The sequence below is a fragment of the Sciurus vulgaris genome (assembly GCF_902686455.1).
Source record: "Sciurus vulgaris genome assembly, chromosome: 17".
Classification (NCBI taxonomy): domain Eukaryota; kingdom Metazoa; phylum Chordata; class Mammalia; order Rodentia; family Sciuridae; genus Sciurus; species Sciurus vulgaris.
The window spans coordinates 36,981,963-37,006,618 of record NC_136478.1 but is presented as its reverse complement, the minus strand read 5'-3'; the positions used below and the strand labels follow the sequence as shown (position 1 = coordinate 37,006,618).

The following is a 24,656-nucleotide window of genomic DNA, read 5'->3' as shown; positions in this document are numbered from 1 at the left end:
ATTGTATACATGTACATTCTGCTTATCCATTCATCTCTTTCTGCCCTTTGGCTTTTGTGAATAATGTGCCATGAACAGGGGTGTATAAATACCTGTTCAAGACCTGGCTTTCAATTCTTTTTTTTTTTTTTTTTTTTTCCAGTGCTGGGGATTGAACCCAGGGCGTTGTGCTTACAAGGCAAGCACGCTACCAACTGAGCTATATCCCCAGCCCCAATTCTTTTGTTTCTATATCCAGCAATGAAATCGCAGTATCATAAGATCATTTTATGTTTATTTTTGCACACTTGTTTTTATTAATCATTAACTTAAAAATGATTATTTCTTAAAATTGAAAATACATTAAGCAAAAAGAAAAATTGGTCACCAACAATCCCACCACTTAAAGAAAAGTGCCATTAACAATAGAGTGTTTCTCCTTTTTAATCTTTCCATAAGGAAAATAAAATTTTAAAATATCATCTCTAATCCTCTCGGCAATTCTCAGAGGCAGGTCCTGCTGTCAACCTCACTGGCAAGTGAAGAAACAGAGACTCAGCAAGTAGAGGCTGTAGTTGTGACTAAGGGAATTTGTTGGGTTGGAGGCACAGGCTGCAATGTTTTCAAACTTCTCAGAAGTCAGTAACTCAGAAACCAGGTGTAAATACAGAAAATTCTGCTGACAAGGGTGCTAAGACCAAAAAGGGGGATGGCCCTGGTTCAGGGTCACATATAGGATTAAAGACAAATTTTGAACCAGAATTCAGACCTCCCAGTCAGGTCTTTTTCCACCATGGAGTGCCTAGCCAGGTCCTAGCCAGGTCCTGCACCTAATATTTTCGAACTTTAGAGCATATCAGAATCCTGATAAAAGGAAAATTCCTGGAATATCGGAATCAGCAAGTCTGCAATGCTCTGGAATTTGCGTTTTAAGTAAACACTCAGGTGGTCCTTAGACAACACTAGACTCACTGCAGTTGATTATTGAGAGCACTTAATCCTACTGGGCTCCCCAAATGTCCTTGGGAAGAGGGGACTAAGAATTACTTTTCAAAGAATCCAGCATTCAAAGGTACCAAGCATCCAGCCCCAGCATGATTTGACATTCTGAGAGGTTATTCATTCCTCCTTGCAGCCCCACAGCCAACTATTCCTGAAAACCCTCTCACTTTTTGTATTGCTATGTGGTTACTAATTTTTTAAATTTGTTCTTTATTCATGACAGTAGAATATATTTTGACATATCATACATACATGGAGTATACTTTCCCATTCTTGTGGTTGTACATGATGTGGACTTACACTGGTTGTGTATTCATTTTGAAATAGGAAAATTATGTCTGATTCATTCTACTGTCTTCCCTATTCTCAACCTCCATCCCTTACCTTCATTCCCCTCTGACTAATCCAGTGAATTTCTATTCTTCCCTCCTCCTGCATATCGTGTGTTAGCATCCACATATCAGAGAGAATATTCAGACATTTTTTGTGTGGGGGTTGGCTTATTTCACTTAGCATGATAGTCTCCAGTTCCATCAATTTACCAGCAAATGTCATAAATTTGTTCTTCTTTATGGCTGAGTAATATTCCATTGTGTATATGTACCACTTTTCCTTTTTCCATTCATCTGTTGAAGGGTACCTGGATTTATTCCACAGTTTCACTATTGTGAATTGAGCTGCTGTAAACATTGATATGGCCATGTCGCTATAGCATGCTGATTTTAAGTCCTTTGGGTATATGCCAAGGAATGAGATAACTTGGTCAAACATTCCAGTGTTCTGAGGAATCTCCATACCGCTTTCCAGAGTGACTGCACCAATTCGAAATCTCACTGTGGTTACTTAAGAATAGCCCTCACTGCCTCCAGGGACAGTCTCATCTGCACCATGCACCACTTATCTACTGCTGGGCTGCAAATGTCTCAAGAGCATGGGCCTTGTAGAATCTAGTTCCTCATTCATTCAACCAAAAATTTACTGAGAACATATGCACCAGGTAATACGCCAAGTGCCGAGGATGTAGAAGAGCCTATATTCACTTCCCATCATTTTCTTCTCTGGTCAATATCAGACCTTGATGCCACAGTTTATACTCCTGAACCCTCCATTACTTCCTCCATTTCATCCTCCATGCAGCAGAATGAATCTGATCATGCCATTCCTCTTTAAGTCTTCCACAGGCTTTCAATCATCGTTTGCCCCACAGTCACCTTAGTCTTCTTAGAGTTCCTTAGACCTCTAACTCTTTAGTGGTCCCTGTCCTAGGAAGTTAACCAACTGACAATGAGATGGGTTATGAGGTATAAGATGAATGTTAGGGTCTAACTCCTGCAGGAAAAAGTAGGAGGAAGCGGGGTGAGCAAAGAAAGGAAATCTGTGATGCACGCATGGTAAAACCTCAGCCAAACTGTTTGGGGAAGCCCTGGAGCAATGCAAATGATTGGATCCTTATACCCTGCCTTGCCCAGGGACCTGATGTTTGCCTCTCCAGTAAGGACATGACTGCAACCTTAGGCAAGCCACGTTTCCATGTTTACCACCACTGGTACTGCTGTCCCTTATCATCCTTAGGGAAGTTCACAGGTCACTTAATCTGGAAAGAGATCTGAGACCTCTGAACTCTCATAAAATGCCATCCTTCTTCTCTCCAGAAGTTATTACAGTTTGTATTATCATATTTGTGTGTGTGTGTTGATCTGATTAATGTCAGCTTTTGCTAAAAAACTTGGTGTTATGCAGGCAGGGATAGTCTGTTTGACATACTGGTGTCCCAGAACTTAGCTCACTGCCTAGCATATGTTAAGTGCCCAATAAAAACTTGTTGAATTAAGGAATGAAGACAGTGTCATGTCTCGCAAACATAACTATCCCAACTGCAGGCATGGACAGTGTTTGCTGTATATTTGAAACTTTCATCCAGCTAACAGGGAGGGCAATTCCTGATCATTTCAATCAAGTTTTATCTCTAATATTTAGGATCCTATTCCTACTCCATCCCCACCTGGTTTACAGAGTAAAATAAAAGCAAAGTTCATGCTATTACCACCACTATCATCACAATATCAAAATTACCATCTAGAAACTTTGTGTGTGTGTGTGTGTGTGTGTGTGTGTGTGTGTGTGTGTGTGTGCGCGCGCTGGGGATTGAACCCAGATTCTCAAATCATGTTAGTTAAGCATTCTACCACTGAGCTATATCCCCATACATCCCCAACTCTTTTTATTTATTCATTTTAATTTTGAGATAAGATCTCACTAAATTGCACTGGCTGACCTGGAACTTGTGATCCTGTTGCCTCAGCCTCCCATGTAGCTGGGATTACAGATGTGAACAACTATGCCTTAGTCAAGAAACATTTAAAAGCCCAGTGCACTGCAATGGGAAATTCAAATTTCAAAACTCGGAGAACAATGTAAGATTGGGCCCTGTATGTAGAGACTATAGCACTGGGTTAGGAAGCACAATTCTTACTCTACATTTAACTGAGTCACTTCAACAGGTTGTATAACCTCTCTGAGCCTCTGTAAAGTGTGAATAATACTGCCTGCCTTTTTGGGCAAAAAAGTGTTTTGCAAATTGTAAAGTATGGTTCAGGAGAGAACAAGGGAGCTTTCTTCTTATGCAACCTCAGAAAGGCATGTGTCAGAGGACACTTGAGGGACAACTGCTTGTTTTTTACATTGATGACGTGGGAACCCACGTAAGTAGGCTGTGTGCTGTGTGTTGTTTTTCCCAGTTGTGCAAATGTATTTGTGCTCACCTCTCTAAGTCCGTCCCCTGCAGTTCTCCTTTCTGTACTGATCAGGGGCAGAGAACAGGGACACTGCACTGACTCACAGTTGGACAGCAAGAGACTGCATTTGCATCATGTATGGATCACAATTAAGCATGCTTTGAAGGTGGAGGAGTGTGTTTCTGTGACTTCTCTATTGGGTAGAGTGGGTGATGACGTTGAAGGGAGCAGAGTCCAAAGAGGAGCTAAGCTCACTGTGGAAAAATCTTTTACCTGGAGGTGAATACCTGGCTACTGACACAAAGGTTGGGAAGAAGACAGTGTAGACACAAGTGTTGGGGGTGGAACTGGTAGATTAGAAGCCCAAACAACTTTTTAGGCCCCTAGGTAGATTAAGCCAGTTTGCTAACATAGGAATGCTCAGGAATATCTTTGGTTTCTGTTGTTCTTCCCACCCTACTTCCACTTTATTGGTAATCAATTTATTTAATCAAAGTACATGGCATTCTCTTGACAAGGATGATTAAGAATGACTCACAGCATTATGGTCCAAGCTTTGGTTTTCACAGAGTTACCCCCTTGAACTATGAGGTTGATGTTGCTATCCTCATTTTATGCATGTGGAGACCCAACGTGAAAAGGCTAAGTAACCTGCTCAGTCAGATCAAGAGTAAGTGGCTGTATGCAGCTATATTCAAACTCAGATTTCCTGCTACCCTGTCCCCTCCCCTACATCGTTGGGTGATTAAGTGCCTCCTGCCCTCAGCTTTCACAAACCTGATGTGAGTATGTGCTTGTTGGGGTGTTGGAGTTCTGGGCTATTTTTCTGTCTGAAAATACCTAGATTCACAGAATTTTCAAGATAGTGTTATTGAAAGCTCTGTCCTTGCCAGGCAAGGTAGTGTATGCTTGTAATCACAGCAGCTCTGGAGGCTTAGGCAGGAGTACAAAGCAGCCTAACCAATAGTGAGGTGCTAAGCAACTCAGTGAGACCCTGTCTTTAAATAAAATACAAAATAGGGCTGGGGATGTGGCTCAGGGGCCTAGTGCCCCTGAGTTCAATCACCAGCATCCCCCAACACACACACACACACACACACACACACACACACACAAAGTTTGGTCCTTGTCCTTGATGTCAATTTATGCCAATTCAATAATGAGGACATGGTTTTGAGAAAAAGGAAACAGTTTATGACTTTCTAGCGAAGGAGAAGCACAGGGGACTCCAGGTCCAGAGGTTGTGATTCTGCCCATAAGGAGGAGGAAGAGAGAGTTTTAAAAGTAGCTATTCAAAGGCTACATTCCAGGTGTGGCTTGATGGGGTGTTAATATTCACTTGTTAATTTAGGAGATACTCCCCACAACTTCTGGGCCATCTCCTTCTTTTGGTGGGAGTGTACTCCAAGACAGACAATTTGGCCTAGGATGGGAAAGGTAATCTTGTTCCCTGGCTCCCAGGTTGGGAAAGGGGGAGAGGGAGAAGAGGAAAAGAAAAACATGTTCATTTTAAAACGAGCCTCAGTGGTGGAGTAACAAGGGCTATATTCAAAGCATGAGGTGGACCACTATTACAATAGAAGGGACCAAAGAGGCCATTTACTCTAACTTATTTTACAGATGTAGATCTGAGGCCAGAAAAAAGGAAGTACTCCTCCCCAACCTCTCTGTAGATTTTGGTGTCTTAATTACATCCAAGGTATTCCATTTCCATTCTTTGCACATCCTACACTACCACGTAGTCTTGCCCCACACTTGCTCTGGGTGAGCCAGGGAGCCGTCTGCCTGGACATACCTTTTACCAAAAATTACAGCCACCCTGTGCTGAGCATTCAATTTTCAACAAATATTTACTGAGTGCCTACTATGAGCCAGAACAATTATAAATGATGTCAATACAATGAACAAGAAACACACTGGTCCTGTCCTTTTGGAACTTTCATGGTTAATTTGGGGTGAGGATGGGGCTAGAAAGCATAAGCCAGTGAAAAGTGTCTAGATAACTTTCGATGCTAGAAAGGAACTAAATTGGAAGTAATGGAGGTGGGGGAGGGCTTCAGACAGGGTGGTCAGGAAAAGTCTTGCCACCAGGTCTAATACTTCTTTAATCCTCACAACCCTTAGGGTTTTTGCTGATAAGGAAACTGACGTTGAGAAGAGGTCGGGAGGTATAATCAAGTCCCTGGCGCCTAACCCCTACTTCCTACCAGCCGCTGTTCAGCTGCCAGTGGCACCATAAGGCCTTGGATGATGAAACTCGGTGCGAAGACTGCACCATCTCGCAGCCCGCGTCCTGGCAGGTGTTGGGAGATGAGAGTGGAGGGAGGCGGGATGCATCTCCAGAGGGAAGCTTGCGACTAGCTCTAAATTCGCAAAAGCGGCAGAGAGGACAGTCCGAGGGCAGTCCCCGCCCTGACCCTGCCAGGTCGCCTCCGGGTTCGCCATCCCCTCTGCCCAGACAAAGAGCCCGCCCAGCCCCGGGTAGAGCCAGACCATCACTCCCGCCTGCTGCCCGGCCCCCGTCCGGGCCGGCGCGAAGCACTAGGGGAGTTGTAGTTCACCCAGCTCGTCACAGGTGCTCTGGAACGGTCAGTGAGAACTACAATACCCAGGAGCCAGCGCGCAGGTCCAAGGCGGAGTCGTCGGTGGTGGGTGTGCGAGCGCTGGAGGCCGGGCTGTGCGGGCGCCCGGCGCGGGGATGCGGTTGCGGGAGCTGGGGCCCGGGAGCATTGTAGGCGCGCGCGTTGGCCCGGCGCGGTGAGGGGCGGCCAGGCGGCGACAGGCACGTTACATGCACAAATTGGGTGCAGCCTTTACTAAACCCTGTTGTGCAGCGCTTTGGCATTGCAGTGGCGCGGTGGAGCGTCCCAGTCACCGGGGAATGGGTCCTTAGCCCTGGTGTTGGTGTTAGGCTGGCACTGCTCGCAAAGAGCCCTTAGCTAAGCTTGTGAGGGGGACGGGTGTCCGCCTTGGGCTGTGAGCGACGTGTTCTTTTCTTTTTTGTGCCAAGGATTCCCTCAGCAAGCGAGCTATGCAGCGGGCGGCGGCGCTGGTCCGACGGGGCTGCTGCCCCCGGACCCCGGGCCCCTGGGGCCGTAGTCAGAGTAGCGCGGCCGCTGAGGCCTCCGCGGTGCTCAAGGTGCGGCCAGAGCGCAGCCCGCGCGAACGCATCCTCACACTGGAGTCCATGAACCCGCAGGTGAAGGCGGTGGAGTACGCGGTCCGGGGACCCATCGTGCTCAAGGCCGGCGAGATCGAGCTGGAGCTGCAGCGGGTGAGCGCGGGCGCCGGGGTCCGCGGGGCGAGGGGAACCCAGGCAGGTTAGGGGAAGCTGATGAAGGCATGGGCGACTGTAGCCCTGCTGGTGTTGTCCCTCCGGACTTTATCCCACCCGCACGTCTAGCTCCTTCGTTCTGCCAAGCTTGGCTACAAGAGAATGCCCTCTTTCCATCCCCTCACCCACTAGTGCCCGGTACCTGGCACAAAGTAAGGCCTTCAAATACGGTTCACTTGTTGAATTGGGTTCAATTATTGAGCCGCTCCTACTGCCAGGCACTGCGAGTTCCGTATGTGTCCCACCCGTGTGGAACCAAGATCCAACAAGCGAATAAAGAAATGAGAGAGTTTCAGATAGTGAATAAGTGCTTCGAAGAAAGTAAAATGGAGGAGGGGGGGTGGGGTTGCTGGTTGGGGTGATGGACGAGAGGGAAACCATGTTATGCAGCAGGAGAGGGAGGGATGCTATGAGGAGTGTTTGTTCCTGAAGATTTTTCTCTCTTTGAGGCCTGTTGGGTCTTTGCCAGTCATGATTCCCTAACAAGAGTGGAGGTGTGGAGGCGTGTCAGCAGAATTCCTTCTTGTCAGTGAGAACATTGACTGATCAGCCACTTCTCTGAGAACAGTCACCAACTGTGGAGAGTCAGAGGGTTGACTCAATAAGGTGGCCCTGGGACTTTCTTCCATCTTGATTGCAGACGGGGATCTTGGCTTGAGTTCGTAGCTGCTGTATATTTTGACCACAGAGCCAGGAGTGATTTCACCTCCCCCTCCCCACAGCCAAGGTAGCTGGGGTAGATGTGTGAGATGCCCTCTTCGTCCTAACTTGGGTGGAAATCAGTAGGCAGAGTCAAGAGGGGTTATCTATAAAAGGAAACACTCCTAAGATTCCTATGAAATAGTCACCCAGCTGCTTGCTCAATATAGCTCTGACCCAGAATGTGTGTGGAATAGAGAGTTCTTTGATTTCACTCTCATAGTCTCCACATCCCAGTGTCTCCAGGGCAAAATGGTCTTGTAGTTTTCTTGAATACATGAGAGGAAGTCTGTCAGAGGAGGGGAGCAATGACACTTGCCCCCATTCCCATGGGACTTTGGAAGTTTGATGAGCTCATGGCCTGCTGAGATCTCATTGGGACACCCAGTTCTGCTGACTCAAAACAGTGAGCTGGACAAGTCAGAGTCCAGTGTCTCCTGCCCACTCCTTGCAGGGCTAAGTTTAAAGCTTGGCCCAGAGAAGGCCAGCTGAATTTCTGTGCGTCCCTGGTGCAGAGGTGGTCCAGCATATAGAAAACGTGTCTTTTTCCTGTTCTGCCCCTGTTGACACCTGGCAAGGCTGCATTTGGGCTCCTTGAGGCAACAGTCACCTTGCTAAAACAAAGCTAGGATTAAAGTGTTCCTGGTTTATCATATTACAGCTGATTTCTTTGGTTCCAGAGCTGGGAGGGGTTCCAGGAATTATACCTTTTGTTAAATAGTAACTTCCGTGTTCCCTTCCATCAAATATGAGGATGGTGGGGACATAGGGGGCACTGTCTTTGCTTTCAGGGAGCTGACTGCCATATTGTTCCCTCAGCTTACCCTCCCCCTATTCATTAAGGACCGGTGGAGTTTTTCAGCAGGCAGAGAAAAATGTGAGAGCATTCCAAGGGGGAGCAGTGCTTTGAGAGAAGGCAGGAGGTTGGGAGGTTAGGCCTTTGGGGAAGGGGTTTGGTACTCTTAGTTGAGCTCTGTCTGGCAGAGGGAAAGGTGCATTGGAGTCTGTGTGCTGGGATTCTCGGGTGCTTTTTGCTAGGTCGTAGGGAGCCAGGAAGGGTTTCTGGCAGGAATGTAGCTCAATGACTGTAGGTGGGCAAATTTCTTGGTTATTGGGCCAGAGGTCTTCTCTAATTCTGGAGGCAGATGCTCCGTAGCCCCATGTCTTACCTCTGAGTTAGTTGAGAAGGTCTTTCTGTCATCTACATTATCTGGTGCTTTCGTTCAAACTTGTTCCTTTTTGTTCTCTTCTTGCTTCATCAAGTTTCAGTTGCTTAGCTGTAGGTACTAGAGATACAGCCCCAGCCTAGCCATCATAGTCTTACTTAGACCTTTTGTTGCCCAATACAGTGATGCATGCCTGTAATCCTAGAAATTTGGGAGGCTGAAGCAGAAGGATTCCAAGTTTGAGACCAGCCTCAGCCACTTATCAAGGACCTCAGAATATTAGAGAGATCCTGTCTCAAAATAAACAGTAAAAAGGACTGGGGATGTAGCTCAGTGTTAGAGTATCCCAGGGTTCAATCCCCAGTACCAAAAGAAAGAAACTTTTGTTCTCAGGTAATAGCCCTCTTCACTGTGCCAGTTTAAACATTGCCCCTTCTGAGAGAGCCATGTTTTTGCCAGTCATTTGTTGGATTTATTTTTTTGGCTTCCCTTGACTTTGCACAGCTTTCGTTTTTCTACTTGTTTTGAACTATAGTGATCAAAGTTGGACTAATATTTATATGGGGTTTGATTTGGTAAGAAATGGGATGGGCCAGGATTTATAGAATGCAGGGTGACTCGGAGTAAAGCGTATATCCTCTTTGGACCTCAGTTTCCCTAATTGATAAAAGGAGAGAAGTAATCTGACTGGCTTAGGGTTTCCCTACCCTGTTTTGTACTTCTAAAAGTGTCCTGGGAGAATCTGAGATGACCCCTGGTTGGTACCAGGACTTTTGTGCTACCTATGGATCGTTTCACCAGGTGCTCTGCAAACAGTACAGGCAATTTGGCTAGACACATGGCTCTGGTGTTTGACTTTGGGGTGGCTGGCAGGACTTTTTGCTTCTCTGACAGGAGAGCTTGAAGGAAGTGGGGAGGTGGCTGAAGGGTGTGAAAGGGGCCATTCTCCTCTAGCCCAGGCTGTTTACTCTCAGGGAGGCCCTGTTTTCTTCCTGACAGCAACTCCAGGGCAGCAAACCTGTCTTAACTTTTCAGATCCTGGTCTTCATTTGGGATCAGCACTTAAAAATAAGCTGCAATTAATAGGAGTTTTGAAAAAGATCTGACAGTTTCTCAACCTACTCTTTTTTCCTTTGCTTTATGGGGGCGGTGGTTGGGGGTTGTCACAAGTGGAGACAGAGGAATGGTGTTCCTTTTTCCAACAGTAAAAGTACACACAAACAGGGCACAGTAGTGTGCTTCTATATATAGTTTAGCTACTTGGGAGGCTGAGGCAGGAGAATCACTTGGGCCCAGGATTTTGAGGCCAGCCTGGGCAACATAGTGAGACTCATCTCAAAAATCAACAAAAAAAAAGCTGAGTGTGGTGACCACACCTGTAATCCCAGTGACTCAAGAGGCTGAGGCAATAGAATCACAAGTTTGAAGCCAGCCTGGGCAATTTTGGGAGACTCTGTCTCAAAATGAAAAATAAAAAGGGCTGAGGATGTAGCTCAATTATAGAGCTTCCCTGGATACAATCCCCAGTACTGTTAAAAAAAAAAAAAAAAAAAAAAAAAAAAAAAGTACACATGGTTAGGGCAAAACATTCAGAAATAGAGAAGATTGATTGCTATTGTTAACATCAGCCAGTGTTGCATTTAAACATGGATAAAAACAGGGTGCTGTAACACATGGCTGTAGTTAGCTAAGAACTAAGATTGGTAACCTTGGATGTGGTAAAATCTCGCCAGTCCTTGTCCATAGAGTTTAGATGCTACTTTAAAATAAGAAAATTGAATAATTTTCAAACAAAATAAGAAAAATTATACTGTAGGCTTCCAACAAGATGAACCTTCCAGCTGCCCCCCTGCCCAGGTTATAAGGACCTATGTCCCAGCCTCTGTCTTTAGGTGCTATAGGCCTTAGGGAAGTCATTTAGAGCATATTGGCTTCAGTTTACCTTTCTGCAAAATGAGGTCAATTGATTTTTATCTAAAAACTAGTTTGTAGAGTTAGTGATAATGCCATTTAGAATTGTTAAGTCTCTGTTCTCAGCCTAGAGTGGCTTAAGCCTCTTAGCTACTGGGGAGGCTGAGATGGAGACCCCATATCCAAAAGGAAAAGAAAAAAGACCATTACCAAACTAATGAGAGTTTCTTGGAAATAGGAAGTGTAGCGGGTCAGCTGAGTGTGGTAGTGCACACCTGTAATCTCAGCAACTTTGAGGCAGAGGCAGAGTATCACAAGTTTGAGGCCAGCCTGTGCAATTTAGTGAGACCTCGTCTCAAAATTTAAAGGACTTGGGGGGTAGTTCAGTGGTCAGTGCTAGAGCCCCTGGATTCAATCCTCAGTATCCACCCTCACAAAAAAAGTGCTGAGGGTCCCTCTTGGCTGTCCTACCTCCTGAATCCCTCTGGATCTGGGAACACACTCTGTAGGGCTTGCTTTTTCTAGACTTGCTGTCATGAATGGTCCTGTTTGAAATTGGGTTTTATCCCTGCTTCTGCCTTGCAAATCTTGGTTCTATAGTTGTCCCACAAGTCCACAGAGTTCAGGGACCTACATCCAGCTTTCCCTGCTTTAGTTTTTAGGAAACTTGGCCCTTGGAACTCTCACCTAATCTCTCAATCATAGGCAAGGACAGTGGCCACTCCAGTTTCTTCCATCTTCACTTGTTTTTTCATGTAGGGGACTTTGTGCTGAGCTTTGGCTTCCTCTGAAATGCACCCGTGGGTTCTGATTGGGGTGGAAGCAAGGGGCCTTTTCACGAAAGTCTTCTGGGGCCTGGCATGGCCTCTCTTCTACCCACCATACTCCTTCCCTGCATCCACTTTTTATTCTTCACTTCCTGTCACTGTGGCATGAGTGATTCATAAGTATTTGTTTGCCTCTTCTTCCTTGCTATGTTAGGGGTATTTGTTGAACAAAAGTTCGGTTCTTTGGAGGGTAATTGTCTGTATTTTCTTTATGCATTCATTTGTTGACAGATACTTAGGTTGATTTCATATCTTGACTATTGAGAACAATGCTGCAGTCAATATGAGAGTGCACATCTCTTCCAGATACTGAGTTCATTTCTTTTTGCTATGTACCCCAAAGCAGGATTGCTACATCATGTGGTAGTTCTATTTTTTTTACTTATTGAGGACCCCCCATATAGTTTTCCATGATGATTGCAGTTTATATTCCCACCATCAATATATGAGGCTCATCTTTTCTCTACTGTCACCATTACTTATCTTTTCTCTTTTTAATAATAGCCATCCTAACAGGCATGAATTGATCTCTCACTGTAGTTTTGATTTGCAATTCATTAGTGATGTTGAATACCTTTTTCATATACCTGTTAGCCATTTTTATGTCTTTGAAAAAATATTCTGATCATTTGTCCATTTTTTAATCAGATTTATTTATTTGCTGTTGAGTTGGGGTTTCTTACATATTTTGGGTATTAACCCTTTATCCGATACATGGTTTGCAAATATTCCTGTTCTGTAGGTTGCCTTTTCATTTTGTTGATTATTTCCTTTGCTGGACCTTGAGCCTCATAGAATCAGCCTATTGACTCTCAGTGGTGCTGGGCTGGTGAGCTGCAAAGGACAATGATAAATCTCTTTTTCTTCTCCCTACTATAATATTCTGTTCCCTCAGACCTTGGGGAACCTAACCCCTAAGCCTTACCTGAACCAAAGTGGTGAGGAGAGAACCCTACCTATGTAGGATCTTCCCTCAGTGCCACATAGGGAGGCAGTTCTGGGTGGGATACAGGGTGCACAGGATGGATTATACAGGTAGATTAGAAAGGAAGGCTCTGGCTGTGCAGGTGGATTAGACAGGAGGGCTCTAGAATATTTCAGGAGGAAACCAGGGTATTACATGCTTGTTAGTCCCTCTGACCTGGCCCTGGGCTGCAGTGATGTCACCATTGGGTATATTTACCCAGGCCTAAGTGAGTCACTATAGGCAGGAATCTGCTTGGTGCTCCCTGCTACTTCCCAACTCATGTAGGCCTTGTGTGCCCAGATGTCGGAGTCTGCCCAGAACAGTCCTCTCTGTGTGGTTGTTCATGACTGGCCGATCCCCTGGTCTATTCAAGGAAGCCAATTTCCTGTCTCCCATCTCATCCATCATGGTAAAGCATCCAGGGTCTGTGGGCACCAAGACCCAAGAAAAGAGATGCTGAATGTTCCCAGCCTCCATGTCGCCAGGCCCTGAATTGGCTGAACAGTGCCAGCGGGAGGGTACAGGAAAGGAACATCCAGGGCTCTGTTCCAGACGTTATTCTCTTCCTGTATTGGGCTGGCCTAGGGCCCAGGTCTTGCAGCTGTGTGTTGGTGCCTAGCCCTCAACTATGACGGATTTATTCCTTAACAAAGAATGGGATGTGCCCACACCACAGAAATCACCTGTGTTCAGACTGTGGTGATTCAGTCATACTGACTGAGGGCCCAGTGCCAAGTGGTTGGTTGGTTCTGCCCTTTTGCACATAGTGACTTGAGTAGTTACTTGGCTCCTGCCAAAGGGCTGAACCCTGGGGCCACATGCCCACAGCCTGAGTCTCTCCACCAGGCTGCTTTTGCTGAAGTCTCATCCTGGTACAGTGGGTGGTGCTGCCACCTGCCTTGGCTCCTCAGACACATTGGCAGCTTCTTGGTGTCCCAGGACACCAGTTTTGGACAGTCCTGAAGAACTCAGTGGGAGGGGCACAAGTGACTTAAAAGTTCTCCTTTTCCCTCAGATATATAGCTTTTAGAGACTGGACCTCATTTATGAAGATCCAAGACCATATCTGGGTTACCCTCCTTAGCCCACCATGCCTTCTTGTTTTGGAGTGGCAAGTTAAGCCAGGAAAATTTGTTTGGCAGCGGCTGCTATGGTCTCATACTCAGTGGTTTTTACTCAGGGTAATTTTTATTTTTATTTATTTACTTTGGTACTGGGAATTGAAACAGGGGTGCCTTACCACTGAGCTTACACCACCAACATTTTTTATTTTGAGACAGGGTCTTGCTAAGTTGCTGAGGCCAGCCTGGAACTTGAAATTCTCCTGCCTCAGCCTCCTGTGACTGGGATTATAGGCTACCACCTGGCTGTATTACTGATTTTTAAAAAGCGATTTTCTAAAGTTGCTCATATTTAAGCATTGTGTGAAATGGAGGGGAAAAGTAAGTGTCAAAATCATAGAATTGTATCTTTAAAGTTTGTATTTGGGGTACCTTATGTTCAACTGGAAATGGGAACATGGACAGACCTACTCACCCTAACCACCTTTCAATACTGCCACTTCCTTGCTTGACCCTTCTTCCTCTACCCTGACCCTCATGGTCTTGTTCCTGGGCCAACTTTATAAGATGATAATGTGTATACTCTGCAAAGTACTTTCCTACTGTTTACCTCAGATTATCCTTTCAGCTGCCCTGGGAGGTCCTTGAGCCTGCAGTTGATTGCATTTCTCCCAGTAGCTAATTCTAGATTTAGCAAGGAGCCATGCAGAATTCCCACATGTCCACAATCTTCTATGTCAGACTGCTTTTTCACCTTTGCAGCAGCTGAGGTATCTTTCAATCCCCTTCCCAGTGACACCTAAGTATCTCTGAGTTCTTCTCTCTTTGATCTCTTTTCTGTGAGAAGCACATTGCTCAGGCAGTGGTTGGCCTCAATTTTGTTCTTCAATCAATCTTTCATTCCTGTTGCTTTTTTTAAAAACGTGAAAATTAGCCCATATTCTACATTCTGCCAAGGCAGCATTGCAAGAGAATAACCCTAAGTGTTCCTTGCTGATGAGTGTGTTCTCAGGGTGATGGTGTCCTCAGTGTCCCTGGTTAGTAAGCTGTTGAAATGGAGCTGCAGTTGGGCACAGGGTGCAGGGGAGTGGGGGATCCTTTCTCTGTCTCTGACATTTGGCATGTTCTGCTGCTAACCCCTACCTCCCTTCTATCACATTTTCCCCAGAGCCACCTTTTAGATATCCCCGTGAGATGAATCAGGCCATAGACCTGCAGCATCTCAGGATGCCTAAGCCACCTAGGAAAGCTCTTCCTGCCTTTCCAGAAAGTGGGAGGCACTGGAGCATAGTGGTTAAATATGATCTTGGTGACATAGTGGCACACACTTGTAATCTCAATTACTTGGGAGACTAAGTTAGGAGAATCACAAGTTTGAGCCAACTTGGACAACTTAGTGAGACCGTGTCTCAAAATAAAAAATAAATAAGGGCTAGGAATGAAGCTCAGTGGAAGAATGTTTTTGTAGCATGCATGACACCCTGGGCTCAATCCCCAATAATATACACACTCAAAGAATGATCTTGGGTTCAAATCCCTGTACTGTTGTTTGTCAGTTCCTTAGCCTTTTGGAGCCTAATTTCTTTATCTATAAAATAAGATTAATGCTAGTTCTTCCTTATGTGGTTGTTGTGTAGGTTAAATGAAACCAGGTGTGTCAAGGGCTTGGCTCCATGCCTGAAACTTGGTAAGGCTGAAAATAGGACTGCTTATAAATAACCTGTGGGAACACTGCTTGGCCTCAGGAATCCAGGGTCTGAGAATCTTTAACCACCTGTTGCCTTCTTTCTGCTCAGGGTATCAAAAAACCATTCACTGAGGTCATCCGAGCGAACATTGGGGATGCTCAGGCTATGGGCCAGCAGCCAATCACCTTCCTCCGACAGGTGAGCCAACCCATGGGAGATTAGGGAACTGGAGGCTGGGAGGGGCCAGCATGGACTTGTAGAAACAGCCACCATCTCCTTGTCCATCCAGCCCTCTTGGGACACAGTAAGGCACAGAATCTCTCAGGTGCCACTGAAGTAGCAGCCCCTTCAACTCTCTGATGCCCCTGTTCTCTACCATAGTTCCTCTCCTTCCAAGGTTGTCAAAAATTCCTAAACCTATTTTGGGGTTTCTCTGGTACAAGAAACTTCCAGGAAGACTCATCCATAGTGCTTGGATGCTGAGGTAGGAGCCTGGTCGGTGAGGGCATCTGTGGGTTAGGCAGTAGCTGGGCAGAGAGGTAGTGTGTGAGGGTAAAGATGTGACCTCCAGAATGAGACATCCCCCGTTTGAGTATTGAGTCTGCAACTTACCAACTAGGTGACTTTGGGCAAGTGGAAATCACTAGAGCTTTTCCACAGTAAAGTGAAAATCACTTTGCTGGCTGGTAGTCTCTTCTCCAAATCCAGCCCTGCCACTGACCATAGCAGATCCAGCCTCTTCTGCATGGTGCTGGCTGCCTCCAGCCTTCATGTATCTCCTGTGTTCTTCATAAGTGCCCCTGGGAGGAGGGCAGGCCAGGGCACTGCCCATTGTGTAGAAGAAGAAAAGCTGGATTCCAAGAAGCTGGGAAGTCACCTGGCTGGTGTCACGGGACTGCTGGAGGCCTTGGTGAGGTGATGAGTACAAATGCTTCCCTCTAGCCCAGCAGGAAAGTGCAGGCCATGGCTGCCATTGTCACTGGCTGCTCTCCTGGCTGCCTTTGATGTGAGCCAGCTCACTTCTAAGGGCTCTAAGAGGAGGCGGGTTTGAAAGTTTCAGTTTGAGGCACCACCACAAGCATATCACATAGGCCAGTTGTGGGATTGGTGGACTGGAAAGGGGGAAATCAGGGTGGGAGAATGCACAGGGCAGCCTGAACAGAGGTGGGAGACCCAGCTGTGGAAAGTTTTCTATGGGGCAAGGACTGAGCCTATTTGGGACCAAAATATAGTTTTTGTATGGTTAGTTTCACAATCTGGGGCAGGCAAGGAAGTCGAGTGTTGGGCACCCCAGTTCCCTTTTCCCTACCTGTGTCTCTGACTACAAGGGTGGCACAAAGGAGGAGCAAATGTGACCTGCTCTTTGGAGCAGAGGGCTGTTGTGAGGAGGGGGTCCCAGCCTGCAGCCCTTGAAGGATTTGACAGAGTGTAATGGGGAAGAGAACAAGGCTGGCACTGGTCTGAAAAACGTCCTATGGCCACTGCTGCTAACCCTCAGAGTGTACCAGTTGCCCATGGATATCAGAGTCCCTAACTGGGCCCAGGATAGGGAGATGGCTCTGACCAAATGGGAAAGGGAGGAGTCCAAACAGTTGCTCTGCCAGAGAAATGCAGGCAGGAGGAAGGCAAAGGTCCCTGATTGTCCTGGAAGTATGGATTTTGGAGGGGAGGGCCAAAAGTGGCTTCTCAGCAGAGGTTCCCCACATAGCACCTATAGCTTAGGTCATAAACAGGCTGTAAAGCAGGACTTAACCTTTACTGGCTTGGCAGTTGTGTCCCCAAATCCAACCCTGCCACTGGCCACAGCAGGCCCAGCCTCTCCTACAGGGCGCTGGCTACCTCCAGTCTTTGTGTATCTCCTCTGATCTTTAGAAGTGCCCCTGGGAGAAGGGCAGGCCAGGTCACTGCCCATTGTGTAAAGGAAGAAAAGCCCAGCTCTAAAAAGCCAGGAAGTCACCTGGCTGGTGTTAGATCCCTGCCTTAGTCCACCTGGCTCAGCTCCTAAGCTGCCAGCTTAGACTTGCCCCGTGAGCTGGGGTTTACTGTGCTTTTGCACACCTGTCCTTGCTTAATCCTCTTAATTTATGAGTTCAGGCTGATTTTTCTGTTACAGAGACGAGAAAACTGTCCTGTTTTTAGATGTCGAGGAAAGGGGGTGAAGGGAGGAGGCCCAGGGAAGAGGGCTGGGTGTGGAAGGGAGCTCAGGCTTAACATACCAAGGGGGTTTTGCACCCCTGATCCTGTCAATGGGGCTTCACCTGCCTGCCCAGTCTTGGTCCCCTGCTCAGGAGACCCCTGGCTCTTGTGACCTTGTATGCCCACTGTACTAATTATGGGCAAGTTGAGGCCAGGGGCTTTGAAGCAGCCTTACTCTTTGCCTCAGCTCTTCTGGCAGTTCCTTCTTGGACCCCCAAATCCAAGTCATGGTGCCTCCTGGCTGTCAGCATGTCCCTTCTGTTGCAGAATCCAGTGTCCTCCCTTCTCCCCACTCCCAAACTCTCACTGAGAGTTGACTGAGCCCTCACAGAGAGGCTTGTCCCTTGGAGTTGTCTTCTTCCCAGCATCCCCTGCCCAGCTCCTCTGTGCCTCTCCTGGGGCTCTGGGGTAGGGGTGCTGGGAGCTTAGCCTGCACCCTTGTTCTCCTAGGTGATGGCACTGTGTACCTACCCAAACCTGTTGGACAGCCCCAGCTTCCCAGAAGATGCTAAGAAGCGAGCTCGGCGCATCCTACAGGCTTGTGGCGGGAACAGCCTGGGTGAGGCCTCAACTCCTTAGGTCCCGGAGGAGTGGGGTATGAAATGAATGAAGGATTATGCATATGAGTGTGAATGTGTGAGATGGCTGACATGTAGTGTGCATGCAGAACAACAGTGTTCTCTGCATTTGTACTCTTAGCCCTTGTTACTAAATTGATGGTATAAATGCTGTCTTGGTGGATGGGGGTGCAAATTCAGGTGCAAGTGCCTGTATTTTGCTGGATTTGGGTTTCACACCCAGGAGCCAACTTTAACAGCTGGGCCTTTCTTCTGCAAGAGCAGAAGGTTTGACGCATTGATCAGCAGGCTAAATGGAAATGCAGTGCCCAGCTTTGCTCAACATTCCTGCTCTCTGTGGCCCCCAGCCAGAGACGTCCCTCCCTGTATCTTTTGGAAGGTGACTGCCAGTTGCTAGGAAAGGGAAGCACCCTGCGATTCCTCTGGTCCCCTGTTTGGTGACTTCCTTTAGTCTGACAGTGCCCCTTACCCCTCCCTTTTCACTGTGTTGCTGTCACCCTAGTCTTTACTCCCCTCTTCGTTAAGAGCCCATGTCCAACTGTCTTCCTCCTCAGAGAATACCAGGCACCAGGGGGCTCCATTGCAGGAGGTCCTGGAATTTGGCCTCTGTATATGTGAAAATGATATTCTCTCTACATCCCCTGCTGAGATGGATTTCCAGCCTCTGGGCCTCTGACTCTTTGTTCCTCTCATTCCCCTCTTGCTTCTATTTATTTCCTTCTCTCAGCATGTACATGGGGAATTCAGCTTCCCTTGCCTTGAGGAAACCAGTTGTTTTTGAAGCTTTCTTAGGAAGTGTGCCCTAATGTTCTGAGATGTGGAGCTAAGAGGAGATTTTTGTGGCTTTCTCAACCACAGATCACCCCTGCTGGGATCAGCCTCTCCATCTCTTCCCCTACCTTTTTCCATTTTATCCCTAAATTGAAGGCCTCATTATTACCCTCCTGACTGCAATCATTCCACCAGCCTTCTCTAAGTCTGGGCAAGGTCCTTGTGGTGTCTCTCTCAGGAAAGAGCTAGTACCCCTTACTTCCCTGCCTGTCAACCTAGATGGGATGTGGGCCAGTGCCTTATGGGCCAGAGCCTAAACCACAGGCTGGCAGAAAGAGCCTGTAGTCCAGAGACTCATCCACTGGCTCCTCTTCCTCCTGCACACTCTGCCCAGCCCAGAGGACAAAGGTGCTTCCTCAAAAACCCCTGTTGCCATTAGGTGCCATGGTGCACACCTGTAATTCCAGCTACATGGGAGACTAAGGCAGGAGGATCACAAGCTTGATGCCATCTGGGCAATTTAGTGATACCCTATCTCAAAATAAAAAAATAAAATAAAATAAAATAAAAATACCTGGAGATGTAGCTCAAAAAAATAAGCAAAGACAAGAAAAACTATGGAAACCCCAGAGGAGAGGTGAAGCAAGGCAGAATGATGTGTATGATGTGAATGTTAGGGGAAGAAGGAGGAGATCCTTGTTCCAGAGTACTGAACTTCATCAATAGATTTTTGTAACTGTGTCAGCCAGAGCTGGGGGTCAGGAGTGGGGTTGGGAGGCTGTGTCTGTGGAAGCCCCATCTTGGGGTGTTAAAAGAGACCAGTTGACCTTTGAGGTTTTTGTGACCTGTACTGAGTTCTGTCCTGGGAGCTTGTGAACACAGAACAAGGTATACCTGAGCCTCTCTCCTCATCCTTGAGCTAAGAAGGGCTTTGTCCTCACCTAGGCTTATGAGGGAGGTTTATGTGTATGCTGAAGCCCCTTCTTAGGGGCTGTACCAGGCCCTGCCTGTCACAGGGGGACTGGCACTGTGATGTGACAGGGCTGTGAAGGTATCACTCCCTGTCAACTAAGCCTTGTGCAACCTGAATAGTTTCCTGCCCATAGATATAAAAGGAAATGGAACATGTCACTGTTTTTCCAGGGCCACCTTGACCCAAGTGGGGACTGTTATTTATTACATGAGATCTTAAAGTTCACCCAGGACATCCTTTTATCATGCCCTTTAAAATTATTTCTATCTGGAACTGAGTGTGGTAGCATGCTCCTGCAGTCTCAGTTCTTGGGAACTTGAGGCAAGAAGATTCTTTGAGCCTAGGAGTTCAGTCTAGGCAACATAGTAAGACCTCTCTCTTTTTTTTTTTTTTTTTTAAACTAGGGCTTATTGTCAATTTGACAAGTAATTCAGTTCTTAGGTTGTGTCTGGGTATTAACCCATTAAGTCCCAAATTTTCTAATCTATGTAATAAATGTAAGTGTTCCTATAAATGGGTTAAGTAGAATGGAGGTTAAAAACTAGCATACCATCTGGAGGAGGGGGGAATCTATGTGCCTTTGTTCAGCCTCTCCCTGAGCACAAACCATTACCAGGCACTGTTCCAGATACTGAGTGACAGTGGTGAATAAGGCAGGTGGAGTTTCTGTGCTCATGAAGTTCACTATCAGATTTGGGGAAAACATACTTTAAAAAATAATTCATATGAGCCAGGCACAGTGGCTCACACCTGTATTCCCAACAACTGGGGAGGCCGGAAGCAGTAGGCTCTCAAGTTCAAGGCTAACCTGGGCAACTTAGACCCTGTACCAAAATAAAAAGGGCTGGGGATTTAGCTTAATGGTAGAGCACACCTAGGTTCAGTCACCAGTACCTAAAAAGTCAATCAATCATATGAATATGTAATTCCCAGTTTTCATGACTTATTGGAGAAAGGGCAGAGAGCTGTAGGATTATATCAAGGGATTCTAATGTAGAGGGAAGGCTTGAAAGGAGAAAGTGGCGTTCAAACTCATGTGGAAGATGAGTGAAAGATAACTCACAGATGCTAACCAGACACAGGGAACAGCATGTATAAAGGCCCTGAGGTTTGGGAACAGAGTGTGATCTAGTGAAGGGGTCTGGGTACGGCAGTATTTGCTGAGGTGGGGAGTTTGGCAGTGGCGATGGTGCTCGTTTATAGACTGTGAAAGTAGGTTGGCCATTATTCAGGGCAGTGAGTCCTAAGCAGAGCGTTGACAGGATGGGTTCTAGCAGTGGGCTAGGTGTTCTAGGGGAGATGCAGGACTTCTCTGATATAAAACAACTGGAGAAATTCCAATTCAGGAGATAGGCTGTGAGTGGGATGGGATTTTAGGGCAGACTAGCAATGAACTTTGAAGGATCAGTGTGGTTTGGAGAATAACAGAAGATCTAAAGGCGAAAAAGAAACCCAGGAGTCTCCTTGGAAGGGTGGGAGGTCTGTGGCCTGCAGAAACAGAGCTTGCCAATGAGTGAGGCTCTGAGAATTCAAGGAAGCAGCTGGGCTTAGAGATAGGAAGAAGGAGATACCTGACTGGTGTGGGATGGCCAGGCCCATGGAATGGAAGGTTGGGGCGGCGGGAAGTGGGGAGGGTTGGGTCGGAATTGAAAGAAAACAGAGGGAAAGAGGGAGCGCTGGAAGGTGTCTGAGTATGGAAGCTCAGAAATGTCAAAGTTACTCAGGAAATAAAGGGTTCACTAACATCAAAATTCATATACACCTTTTTATTTTATAGAAAACTTCAAATGTATTAGAATACTCAAATAACGTAAACAGGCTCCTGCCCTCACCACCATGATGCATGTTAATGTCTGCCACTTAGCATCTTACGTATTGGTTCAGCCTCCTCATTTCATATCTAGTCGAGAGGAAAAGGTGAGCCAGGTGCTGCATAGAGTCTGAGGCAGAGCAAGAGCTGGTGCTCTCTTAGAGCATTTCATTGTGTCCCCTCTTGGGTGCCAGGACTGGCTGATGTATGCTGCAGCTCTAGAGAAGCTGCTACTTGCCAGAGCCCTATCCTGCCTCCTGGTGGGTGGCCTTGCAGTAGTTATACAGAGACGAAGCTGGTTTTCTTTGAATATGGTATGAAATTCAAAAGGGGTATACACATACACGGTGAAAACCCCACCTCCCACTTATGAGCTTCAGTGCCCTGGTGCACTTAGAAAATTCACCTCACCAGTTTGTGTCTTCTTCCAAAGAGATTGTGTTTATGGAAATACAGATTTCCAACTTCTTTTAAAAACCATAATGACCTGACATTTTAAAAAAAATCTAGGACCCTGGATTCTGTCCTGGCATACCACGTACACACACACACACAAAAACAAAACAAAACAAAACAAAAAAAACCCTCTTGTGTAGAGCTATAATGAGCAGTTAGTAAAAGGCACCAATAGTAATGTTCAGTGTGAATAATTTTTACATATATACACACACCGTTCCCCACACAGATCAGAGACTCCAGAAGGCTCTTTTCTACTCCTTTCTAGTCAGAACCCCTCACACCTGGAGTAGTTACCACTGTTCTCACTTCCAGCACCATCAGTTAGTTTTTCCTGGCTTTAAACTTAATGTTGGGCTGGGATTGTGGCTCAGTGGCAAAGCGCTTGCCTAGCATGTGTGAGATACTGGATTTGATTCTCAGTACCACATAAAAATAAATAAATGATCAGTGTAAGCAATATCTGACTTTGGATTCTAAATGAAAGCCTAGGGATATTCTTGACATGGAGTGGAATCAGGGAGTGTGGCCAGTAGCCCCAGGGAGCTATGATTGGTGCTGGTCAGGGCTCTGGGCTGTTTTGAAGCATATAAGTGTTGACCCATTCTGTCAAGTTATATTAATCCATGTGTAGGCAACTGCCATAAAAGCATAGAAGATACTTTTGGGGTGGGTACCGGGGACTGAACTCAGGGAGACTCAACCACTGAGCCACCCCAGCCTGATTTTGTATTTTATTTAGAGAAAAGTTCTCACTGAGTTGCTTAGGCCCTTGCTAAGTTGCTGAGGCTGTCTTCAAACTCACAATCCTCCTGCCTCAGTCTCACAACCCACTGAGATTACAGGCATGTGCCACTGCACCCAGTGAAAATGCCAGATCTAATGGCTATTTTTACACATAGAACATGTATAAATCCCAGGAGGGTGGGTTAAAGAGGTATGGGCACAGTTTAACTGGTTAGGAGCCAGGGCCTGGAATAATAACATATAGTAGTTATTCAGTAAATGTTGAGTGATGAATGGAAGGATGGAAGGATGGGTGGATGGATGCTGCAAGTCCAGGTAAGTGGTTAAGCAGCTTACCATAATTCCATAGCCTAGAACAGTAGGAGTTGGCTCCCAGCTGAGACGACCCCTCCAACCATTCCTCCCCCCAGTTTATTAATTATATGGCTGTCACACTGATTCTGTGGAGCCAGACATCCCTCTAGTTGCCATCTTGCTTGCTGTCTTACAGGGTCTTACAGTGCTAGCCAGGGTGTCAACTGCATCCGAGAAGATGTGGCTGCCTACATCACCAGGAGGGATGGTGGAGTGCCTGCAGACCCAGACAACATTTACCTGACCACTGGAGCGAGCGACGGCATTTCTGTATGTGTGAGGGTAGCTCGTTTTTACCCAGTGTTATCCACATGAAGAACAGCATGTTAGGGCCAAGTGTTTGAACTGGTTAGCAAGGAACAGGCCTGGTAGGTAGGGCAGGCCACTCTTTTGGTCCCCCGTCAAGGTAAATTACAGTCTTTGCCACTTTTAGTCTTTTAGTCTGGGTACAACTGCAGCCTCAGTTTCCTTCCAGGGTACATACCAATAGGTTCTTTCAGCTAAAGAGGAGCCCTGGGGCACTTGAGGATGCCTGTTGGCCTTTTCATCACTCGACACCAACTGGTGTCCTCCTCTGCCAGGCACTGAGCCAGATGCTGGAAAGACCTTGGGGAGACAAACATATCATGTGGCCTCTGTCTACACACTCGTGCTGGAGCAGACCAGTATTAATCTCTTATAAATAAAAGTCATATTACAAGTTTTCAGTTTCTCTTCTACAGTGAAGAGAAGGACAAAGTACTATAGGAGGGAGCAGCAGGGACTCTGGCCTCATGTGACAGGGTCAGGAAGGCTTCTCCAGGGAAGACAGGATACACAGGGGTGAACTGGGGAGGCAGAGAAGGTATGTGTTCTGAGCTGAAGGTGAATGTGTGCAGAGGCCTTGAGCTGGCAGTTAGCTCAGTGTTTGGAGATGGAGTCTGGAGGGATGCAGCACAGCAAGGGACAGTTACCAGAAATATGACCGGGGGAGACATGATGGCTAAGTTCAGGGGGATCTTAGAGAGGCTACCCAGAGATTTTAGGTCACTGTTCTAAGAACAACCTATTGAAGCAGGAAGGACCAATAATTCAATAAATATTCCTAAATTTAAGCCTTGGCTGGGAGGAGCCTAGTTGACGTGAGGAAACATTTAGGAGGTGAGAGAGATTGGGGAGTCAGCCATGGGTTGGGGTCAGGGCAGTGGGGCGATGGTATCAAAATTCTGGGCTGGAGGAGTCCAAAATTCTGGACTTGAAGGACTGGTCACCTTCCTTTTGTGTGTGTGTGTGGTTCTAGGCTCTAACCCAGGGTCTTGCTCTGCCAGGCAAATGCCCTACACTGAGCTACCCCCAGCCCTGGACTCGTGCTTAGCCTCTTCCTCCAGGCCCTGCCTTGACTCTAGTGCTGTCAACTCACCCA

At 46.7% G+C, this 24,656-nt stretch overlaps 1 protein-coding gene across 2 annotated transcripts in view; it reads left to right on the top strand.

Moving 5' to 3' along the window:
- Window positions 1-6,344: 6,344 nt before the first annotated feature.
- GPT2 (glutamic--pyruvic transaminase 2) overlaps window positions 6,345-24,656 on the top strand; it is a 36,842-nt gene continuing 18,530 nt past the window's right edge. The window contains exons 1-5 of one of the 2 annotated variants that reach the window (XM_079117651.1): window positions 6,345-6,364; window positions 6,727-6,990; window positions 15,478-15,567; window positions 18,016-18,124; window positions 23,391-23,524. In XM_079117651.1, coding sequence (XP_078973777.1) covers window positions 6,748-6,990; window positions 15,478-15,567; window positions 18,016-18,124; window positions 23,391-23,524 — 576 coding nt within the window. In that variant the 5' untranslated portion in view covers window positions 6,345-6,364; window positions 6,727-6,747. Of the gene's footprint in view, window positions 6,499-6,726; window positions 6,991-15,477; window positions 15,568-18,015; window positions 18,125-23,390; window positions 23,525-24,656 lie in introns of both variants that reach the window. The other variant, XM_079117650.1, reaches the window with a different exon arrangement.